Source organism: Nicotiana sylvestris, chromosome 8 (genome assembly GCF_000393655.2).
Source record: "Nicotiana sylvestris chromosome 8, ASM39365v2, whole genome shotgun sequence".
In the NCBI taxonomy this organism is placed as follows: domain Eukaryota; kingdom Viridiplantae; phylum Streptophyta; class Magnoliopsida; order Solanales; family Solanaceae; genus Nicotiana; species Nicotiana sylvestris.
The window spans coordinates 31,458,379-31,468,866 of record NC_091064.1 but is presented as its reverse complement, the minus strand read 5'-3'; the positions used below and the strand labels follow the sequence as shown (position 1 = coordinate 31,468,866).

The 10,488-nt window shown below is 35.7% G+C and overlaps 1 protein-coding gene across 1 annotated transcript; it reads right to left on the bottom strand.

The window, feature by feature from the left end:
* Nucleotides 1-614: 614 nt before the first annotated feature.
* On the bottom strand, nt 615-6,085 carry LOC104237509 (rhodanese-like domain-containing protein 4, chloroplastic). The gene is made up of 9 exons (XM_009791670.2): nt 5,346-6,085; nt 4,136-4,238; nt 3,967-4,053; nt 3,165-3,239; nt 3,008-3,082; nt 2,420-2,500; nt 2,128-2,280; nt 1,496-1,684; nt 615-975 (listed from the first exon to the last, which is right to left on the bottom strand). Exons 1-9 carry the CDS (start codon nt 5,978-5,980, stop codon nt 928-930), a joined length of 1,446 nt encoding a protein of 481 aa, XP_009789972.1. The 5' UTR covers nt 5,981-6,085; the 3' UTR covers nt 615-927.
* Nucleotides 6,086-10,488: the final 4,403 nt, after the last annotated feature.

The window sequence follows — 10,488 nt, the reverse complement described above, 5'->3', positions numbered from 1 at the left end:
TCAAAATCCTAACCTCGCCACCGCCTCTATCCTGCCCCTGGCTCCTCCCCGTTTCTTTACTCTTATTTTACCATAAGTAAAATGAGTTCCATTTTGCTTCTATGTTGAAAATCACAGACCGCTTGTTCACCTTTTTCTCTCAACTTAGAAGGGAAAGGAATAGACATAATTGATCAATAGTACCTTCGTCTCAAATTATCTGTCGTGATTTCTAAAAATAGAGTCACAAATTATTTGTCATTTTTCAAAATTCAAGACGAAATTACTTATTTTTTTCTCATTTTACCCTTACTGGTAAGTGTTCTTGAAAATGGAAATGGCACATAAATACAATAAATACTCAATGAAAATAGATTATATCTTAAGACATAAATAAGGATAAAATTGTCAAAAATCTCTTCTAATTAATGTTTCTTAAGGGTCCATGTAAAAGAGAAATATGACTGGTAATTTGAAACGGATGTAATAATACCGAATAATAATATGTTTGCACGTGTAACAAGCAAGATGGTAAAGGTCAAGAATAAAAGAGAAATATCCAAGCGAAGGTAAGCTAATTCGAGGTTTAGTAAAACTAATTAATGTCTAATTCCATAATTCAAGGTAAACTAAACTAACCGGGTAAACAATTATATAATGTAAATTCTATTCATAATGTATTGCTAAGCTTCTGCTTAGAAGTGATTGTACTGCCAAAGTAACATAAAGTTTATGCAACATTTGTATCTATAGGACATCCATCAATAAATTAAAAAAGAATGAAAATGAATGACATAATGATCTGGATCTCTACTATTACAAATTTCCCTTCGAAATGCAGAATGTAAATTGAAAATTTCATGGAGGAGCTAGTTTTTACTTGAAAGAAGATATCGCGTTGTAATTTTCCACAAACTGGAGACCTTATGGAAATCTGCAAGTAGAGTGTTATGCTTGCGAAGGCGTTGGTGATGTTGGAGGCTTGAAATCAGGATACTGCAACCACAAATAAACGAAGAATTTAACTTATATATACCGACTGTGTAAGAAAATATTTTATGCTATGATTGTATTTTAACGTAACCAGCCTCATTTTCCAGGTTACTAATTACACTTTATATGGACAGGTACCTGTTGTTATTTATTAGACGACCAGTGTCTAGATGTTGATATGAAAGAGATGACCAAACAACACGGGAGGTTCCAGAGACAAAGTAAAGGGTTATTGATTTAGTCCACTCAGCAAATACCAACAACTACAACAACAAACCCAGTGATTTCTAACAAGTAGGGTCTGGGGAGTAAGATCTACACAGCCGTACCCCTATCCTGAATGGGCAGAAAGGTTGTTTCTGATACTCAGCAAATGCCAGAATCGTAGAAATCAATTGAGGACCTCCTCATTTCATCAGCAGGAAAGATGTTAAAAATCTTGGATATGGTGCAAGGAAATTCATGTATCATATTACAACGACATGATTAGATCAACTATTGAGAATGAACTGAAAAAACTTACACTCGGATATGGAGAAAGTGACTTTGAACTTCCAGTTAGTGCCTCCGCTTTGACTTCTAGTTTAGGGACTGAATTGATATCTGGAGTAGACTCAGCAGATAATTCTACCTTGGAAACTGTTTCAGTTTTCTCCACGCTGCCACTAGGTTTTGAAGGCATTGGCGATGTTGGAGGCTTGAGATCAGGATACTGCATCAACAAATTCAAAAGAGATGTAAAAAAGATAGCCCGGTGCACAAAGCATCCCGCATTCACATAGGGGCCGGAGAAGGGCCGCACTTCCAAGGAGAGTAATATAAACAGTCTACCCTAATTCAAGCATTAGTGACTGCTTCTACGACACGAATCCATGACCTATAGATCATATGGAAACAACTTTATTGTCGCTCCAAAACTCCCCTTCTCAAAAGAAATGATGTAGTTAATGAAAAATATGAGAAAGCAAAGGGAAGCCACATAGACAAAATAAATGAATTAAAATTTTCCACTCAGCAATACCTCAATATCTCAGAATATAAACAAGGAACATCCGTTAATCAGCAAGAAAGATATTAGAATCAGCGATGGAATTCATGTAGCAAGTCATAGTGAAATGATAAGACCAACTACTCGGAATGAAAAGGAAAACTTACACTAGGATATGGTGAAAGTGGCTTTGAAATTCCAGTTAGAGCTTCTACTTTGACTTGTGGCTTAGGAACTGAATTGATTTCTGGAGTTGTCTCTGCAGGTGCAGGTAGAGACTTGCTAGTCACGGGCGTCGGAAGAAGAGCCATCCCTATTTGCTGAAGTTTCAAAGTCAGAAGCATAAGTACATGACTAATGGAACTGTGACCATGAACTATCTTGTTGAAAACAAAACACACCATCTCCGATATGGGAAGTAAAGCGCTTCAAGAAGTTCAGAACATATGAGAAGATTACCTTAATATCACCTACAAGCTCCTTGGGAGCAATGTTGGTGGTGACGAACTCATCAACTTGTTGCAGAGTTTGCTTTCTGACCTGGAAAATGAAAATGTCAAAATATTAATGGACGAGGCTTTCTCAGCTTATTAACAGTATATGAAATGGGATTCAACTTCTATCATAGCACAACGTTTGTAGACGAAAAATTAAGTAAATTAAATGATATTTCCTTAACAAGTTATCTTTTGAGGCTTCGGAATACACAATTTCAGATTCAAGATCTTACTAAAGTTGTTGGATATATATATGTAATATGTTGCTGAAAACAGTGGCACCACAAGAGTTTTCCTAAGGGTGTTCGAGAATTAGTATGCATAAAAGGTAATATGTTTTCAATATACGTAGTATAGTTTTCTGACAAAGAATGTTTAGCTGAGCAAGAGAAGCAATAATTCAACAGGTAAAAGAAACAAACAATTCAAGAAGGAAGAGGGCAGTTAAGGCAAGAGTAATTTCATATTGCCAAAACTACGTTTCTGAGGTCCACGACTCCACGTACTGGAGAGACAAGAAAAGATTTCATTGCAAATGATGCTGACAAACCTCTGCAAATAGAAGTTTCGTGCTGACCAGTTGGATAAGTGCAGCTGAGCCTAACAGTTGGAGTATCGTTTCTACCTGAAAAAGGAGGATCGATAATAAGCTGTCTAATAAATTGTGCTCAACATAAACTTCAGGATAAAATATTCAGGAGCCTGACCTCTGAGAACACCAAAAATCCTAATCCGGTAGCTGCAGCGACACCTAAACCTACAGCGACAGCATCAGAGCCGTCCTGCATATCCACATTCCACTAAAGTTATCTCATTTAAGTTAACCATGTCAAAATCCAAACCGTAAAGTTTATGATTAGAATACTAGTACCATACTAGTATTCATCACATAGCCTAATGAAATTGATAAATGCAAGTTAAGTAGTCTCCTAAATAGCTCCTTAAACTATATATGGAGGCTTTAGAACATAAAGCTTCTGAGAAACATCAAGGCTAAGAGACTATGTGAAATGTCACTTATAGCTATCATATATTAAAGATGTCACTTGTATCTGTCATCCGTAAACCATTCACCTAGGAACTGTTAATTAAGGATTGTGGAGTTAAACTGCAGAAGTTCTAAAAACAGAAATGCACAACTGCTCCTTGCACTTGAAACAAGAAAACAGAACTTCTTAGCTGTCCATTTGCACTATTTGGTAAGACTTCCAAAAGAAAAGCATAGCTAAAAGCCGAGGGATGATATCATTATCATGTGAAAATCTGCTACCTAGTTATATTTAAAACAACTCTATAGTTTTGGCACATTTTTGTGCAATAAGGCAAAAGGGAAGGCTTGGGATATTTAAAAACTTCTTGGATGCGGTAGTAAATCACAAGCATGATGCTATCATGCCAATCTCATTAATTTCTACCGCAACTTCCTAAATGAACCTCACTCCTAATGCATTCCTATCAGTATTAGGGTGGATAATGCAAGTACCATGCTTTTTAGAGAGAAAAACATACCACGAGAACACCATCAAGAGCATCAGACAGATTTCCTAGATCAAGACTTAATGTTTTCTTCGGAAGTATCCAAGGAAGGCCGCTATTCTGCAAAAAGTAGAATTCATTATGCTTCATTCTGCTTAATTTTTAAAATTCAGAAAGATATCAAGATTTTTGAATGTAAAACCTTCCATCCTCGCGGTCCTTCAGCACCATCTTTAATTGCATATGCAGCTTTAAAACCATTTGCTGTGACAAGCTCCGCAACCAATTCAGAGTTCCCATCAAATCTGGCTTCATTACAATCCAGAAAGTGAAAGGATTAGAGTTAATTTGTTCAACTAGTTTGCTGATACAAGAGTTCCTCACAAAATAAATCAGGAAAAGGAGCAGACATCAAAGCAAGAGAAACATTTCATTTTGCCAGCAAATCTTTAATTTGTTTCCTTTAAGCCCTCAATGCAATAGGCAGAATTAAATTCTTAAACAAATTACTAGCAGAATGTGGGTAAAGATACTGAAGTAAGTTCAATGATCAGAGCTGTAATTAATCCAACTAAATCAATTCGGTCACAGTGCAAGCATGTTAGCAACAACAACAACAACAATAATAATAACAAATTCAGTGCAGTCCCACAAGTGAGGTCTGAGGAAGGTAGTGTGCACGCAGTCCTTACTCCTTACCCCTTCCTCGAGAAGGTAGAGAGGCTATTTCTGGTAGCCCCTCGGGTAGTGCAAGCGTGTTAGCACAGTAATTAATTACTATTAATTACTATTAAGGAATGTAAGCACATAACTGTCTGTCTAAATCAATTTAAAGCCAAACATTTGCTAGGTTTCACCAAGATTCCGAAAAGATAAACAAAATATTGAAGCGCGTGACCATCTCATTTTAAAGCTTAAGCTGTTAGAATGAGACATTTTTAATTACTTAATTATGTTTTCAACAGGCTCCCTCAAGTGTAGGCGGCCTGCAGGCCTTACTCGTTTTCTTGGATTAAACATGTGAATTTTTTATCTTTTTTTTTATAAGGGGTACTAGAGGCTTGAACAAGGACCTCTTCGTCTGCTATGATACCATGTTGAAATGTGTGGCTATCTCATCTAAAAGCTTAAAGTACTAAAGCGAGTATGCTTTTAATTACAGTCAAACCTCTCTATAATAACGTCATTTGTTCCAGATTTTTTTATTGTTATAACGAAGTGCTGATATAGAGAACATATCTTATAACATAGCATAAAAATTGGTTCCATAAAAAACTGACTTTTATAGTATGGTTGTTATATAGCAATGATGTTATCGAGAGTTCTAACTGTACTACTCAATTATGTCTTCAACACATAACAACACATGCTATAAACAATGAATGAACATAAGAATAATTTTGAAATCATACTTGTCAAGAATGAACAATGTGGTATTCTCTGGCTCCTTGAACTTCAAAGCCAGCTTCTTTAAGAACCCAGGCTTATCTTCACCTTTATAAACAACTGAAACTGTCTTCTTCTTCAAACCCCTTATATCTGGACTTCCCACCTGCTTCAATTCCACAGGTCCCCTTATATCAAGTAATTCTGAACTCTCATCATCTCCTAATTTAGCATAAGCTTTTTTAGCAGACTCAACACCCCATGCCTTAGGCTTATTATTGTTACTGAGCACCTGAGACAGAACCAATGGCAAAGCCAAAATAGCAAAACCACCAGCTATAACTAAAGGATTTTCAGATACAAAATTTGTCACAGTTTCAACAAAGGCATTTGCATCAAACTCATCAGTAGAAGTACTAGTAGTTGATTGCTGAAGTGCCTCTTCATATGTTAATGCATCAGCTAAACTTGTAGTGAAAACTGAGGAAAGTACCACTAGACCCCCTTGAACTTTTCTTGATAAACCATCTAGAGAATTTGATGAATTGGTACTAAAATTGGCTGAATTTGAAAGGTTCTTGAATGGGATTTTTTTGGGTTCATTTCTTCTATCAGAAAAAACTGAAAGAGGTGTCAATCTTGCTGCATTGAGAGCCTCCATAGCAAAATTCTGTATCACTAGTTACAGCCAAATTTCTATGCACTATTTTAGCTAAATCTTGATATCCTAGGAAATGTTGTAGATATGTGTAAGGGAGAAGAGTATACTGCCACTAGTTGGTGGCAATGTCATATAAGGATCATGGGGCTGGTGATTACGTGGGCCAATTATTATGCTTTTCCAGTTTAATTTTGGGTGGCCAAGAATTGTCAAAGGAAATCTTTTATGAAACTTAACATTTTTCAGTTGTACTTCATTTATTCTATTGCAGTACATTATGCTTCCAACTAAGCAATGCAAGAACCCCAAACTCTTCTTTCAATCTTCATTCTTTCGGGTTTTTTGTTACTATAGAAAATTTTCTTTTAGTAAACAAAACTACTTCAGAAAATGACCGTTTTTGTCTTTGGTAGATGAATGGTGTTAAATATCAAATTCCTTGGTAAATATTGGTGTCTTTGGTACGACAAAAATATATTATGGGATATGTTTTTTAGAAAATAAGTTACTTTGTCTATAAAAATATTTCGAAAGAAAATATTATTCACCAAAAAGAGAAAAAATGACTTATTTTTCTTTTAGGAGAAGTCATTTTCTTTTAGAGTTATCTCAATTCTTAATTTAATATTAAAGTTCTTACCAACACTTAGACAACATCATCAATATTCAATACTTAAAGCTTTCATCTAAAATATTATTCGATTTGCTAACATTGTACTCAATTTTTAACAAATAGTTTTTCTTTTTCTAAAGGCAGAATAGTCTAAATGGCATTTATACTTGTGACTTTGTCATCCTGGTCATTCTACTTAATTTGTTTTTACCCAAACTCTTTTACTTTATCAAAACTTATATTTTAAACCTCTTTGACCGTTGACCGATCATATGTGGCAACATTATGACTGAGTTGGACAACAAGCGTGTAATTCACACGTACAACGAGCGGGAACATAAAAAATTGGCCTAAGAAATGATTGAACTAAGAAGAAAAAGTAATAAAATAAAAAAAATAGTAAAATTTAAAGAAAGTAAACTAACCCTCTTCCCGTTCTCCCCCCCCCCCCCAAACCCACACCCTCCCCCAAAACACATCTCCCATTTATAAAATTATCTGCATGTTACCTTCAAATCTTGACCCTAAAAGAAAAAAAAGAAAAAAAAAGATTATAGGCGAGAACGATCTCTGAAAAACGACCGGAAAATCCATAGTGACCCCTCCTCCATTTTACTCTCTTTCTTTCTTTCCGAAAATAATGTCAAAAACCCAATCCTCTGTATAGTAGACCTTTAAATCCGTAAACAAGAACCTTCAAATCAGTAAATAATCAAAATCTCATCTCCTAAATCAAGCCACCAGAAAATCCATCATGTTTTAAAACCCCAAATCAGAAACTTTATTTTTGACAAAAACAAAATCCCTCTATTGCTGCATATATTCTTGATTTTGAGTCTAACGGAAGAGACAAGAAAGTGGAAAAAGGGGTAGACAGAAAAGAAAATTGGAGAGGCGGAAGAAGAGCTAGGTTGATTGGGGGGAGAGGGGGTGAAAAAGATAAAAAAAAATTGGGAAGGGAAAAGACCTCGGTAGGGTAAAATTCTTTGTGTAAGAATACTTTTTTATTTATTTTCTTTTAGTGATCTCCATATGTTAATGGTATTCTCTGGTGGCTGGAGGAATTTTCTGGCGATGGCAGTATAGGAGTTGTTGGCGGTAAGGATAAGAGATGGTGGAGTAGGAAAAAAAATGAAGATAAAGTAAATAGTTTATTTTCCTATGTGGCACTAGTAATGACGTGGCATCCTACGTGTAGGAGATTGTATTACACGCACTGACAGCCTCCTGTCATAAGCGTTTATTATACACGGTTTGAGCGAGTGTAAGTATTCAATTGGCAAAATGCTAAGTTTGGGGACCGGGATGACAAAGGGCACAAGTATAAGTGTCATTTAGGCTATTCGGCCTTTTCTAAAATACTTGTAACTTTCCGCCAATCATCAAAAAATACTTTTTAAATTATAAGTATTTAGAAAATATTTTTAGAAATTGTTTTACCAAGTTGGTTACGGGAGAGTTTGCGTTACTTATTAACCAAAATTTGTTGAGTTATGTGTTTTGATGATTAACAAGTGTGTGTAATGAACATGTGCTAAGAACTAAGTTCTCACATTAGTTGCTGAAGATCCTTACAAGGCAGTAACTTTTTTCTGCAAAAGTTATTGTAGTTTGATATTGGTGGAAATGATTCTTAATGCGATAAGGGATGCTGCCTAAAGAAATTTGCAGATAGGAATCATGAAGCTTGAGGAGCCCACATGATCTCAGGATTTGTAAGTGAACGAGTGTTCGACTGTGTTTCGGACTCCCAAAGATCTCGGAGATGTAAAGATTTAAATACCTTGTTTATGGATTATTGAAGACCATATTTTTCACATACTTACTAAGGAAAAAGCGCACAACATTTTCGGTTCAAAACACAGGTGAAGTTGCTGACCAAAATTATTCGGAGTTTCTTTCTATTTGAGTCAATCTAATTCATGTGTATTAGGGAATTGAGTTTTATTCATGTTTACATTCAAACAATGTTAGTTAGGTTATTGTCTATGTTTGCAAGTTAAAGTAATTTATAATCCTCATACAATAAGTAGAAGTAGTTGAAGTGAAGAGGTGAATTAGGGTACAAGAGCTGTAATCTGTGCGTTTGAATCATTTGTTCTAGTGAAGTTGAAGTTAAAATCCTACGTGGTAGATAGTGATTTTTGCACCTTTGAGCTGGGTGATTTTTCATGTAAAATTAATGTCTTTTACTTTTATGTTGATTTTATTCAAGCGTAAGGAGCATGATAAAGAACCAAGTTCTTTAGTAATTTAGGAGGACACTCAAAATAACAATTTGTATCAGAGTGGATTTTCTTAAACATGGTTAAAATCTTGAGAGATCTTGGAAGAAATGAGTGCTCAACCTGGAATCCCCTCAGGACAATCAACTACTAGACCACCCTTATTTAATGAAAATATTACAGTTGATGGAAGACAAGAATGGAGGATTTCATAACGGCTGCGGACTATGAACTCTGGACAGTAGTTAAAGGATGACCATTGACTCCCACTAAGAAAAATGGGTAAAATAAAACTGATCCCAAGGACCCCTCAGAATTTGTGGTAGTTAACTTCAGAATGATGGAAAAGAATGCCAAAGCCAAAAAAACCTCATTTGTGGACTTGGTCTTGACGAATACAAAAGGATATATGCCTGCTCCAATGAGAAGGAAAGTTGGGACGCACTTCAAACTGCTCATGAAGGAGCATATCAAGTGAAGAGATCAAGAATTAAGTTGCTAATGAAAAACTATGAGATGTTCTCTATAAAGGAGTCTGAGCCTATTCAGGAGATGATGACCAAGTTTTGTATCATAATGAATGAACTAAAGTCATTGGGAAATGTGTTCACTTCAGAAGAATTTGTTAGCAAAGTCCTAAGGACTCTTCTTGCCTCACGGGAACCAAAAGTCACAGCCATTCAGGAAGCAAAGGAGTTGGACAAAATATCACTATACGAGTTGATTGTGAATTTAAATGATGAGAAAGTTGGACCTACGCAAGGAATAACCAAAAAGGGACAAGGCATTAGTCCTCAAGGCTACAAATGAAGATTGGCATACATCCTTTTTCACCTACACTCCCGGAGGGAGGGTGTATAAGGGAGTTTTTCCAATTAAAGGACAATCGAAACGGGATTTATTATTAAAAGTTTCAGAGTCGCCACTTGAGATAATTTATGGTGTCCCAAGTCACCAGTTCAAAATCCCGAATCGAGGAAAAGATTGACTCTGTATTACTGTCTGCGAACACAGAAATCGGGGCAAGGAATTCCGTTAACCCAGAAAAAGGTGTTAGGCATTCCCGAGTTCCGTGGTTCTAGCACGGTCGCTCAACTGTTACAATTGGCCTATTATCTGATTTTTACATGTTTTAGCCTATGGTTCGATTTTAACTTTATATCATTTTTAGGAAGATTGCAGCGTCATTTAAAATATGTCTTGAACCACGTCACATAAATGCACCCGCAGTCCGCAATACATTTTATATAACATTGTTGATATTTGGATTTAGGTCACGTAAATGCGCACCCGAGTTTAGGAAGGTAAATTATTAAAAGAACGCGCCTAAAGCAACTACGCGTTTGCAACTTTACGAGGGCCACGAAAAATTCGCTAAATGGTGCGCCTCGATTTCTAAGGATAAAAATATTAATTAAATGAGGGGGATAAGTTTTGAGATTTTATTCGACATGGCACACCTCAATCGCCATTGAAAATATACTGTGGCATAAAAAGTATGTTATCCTTTTGGTTTTTGTTTTAGATACATGACACCCAAGAATATTATTGGTATGACACTTCTAATGGCAATTGTTTTTCAGGAGTTAGACCACAAAAATCAACCAAATACAAAGCTAGAAAATAATGAAATCGGAAATCAAGAAAAGTCACAAAAATTCACTGTCTAA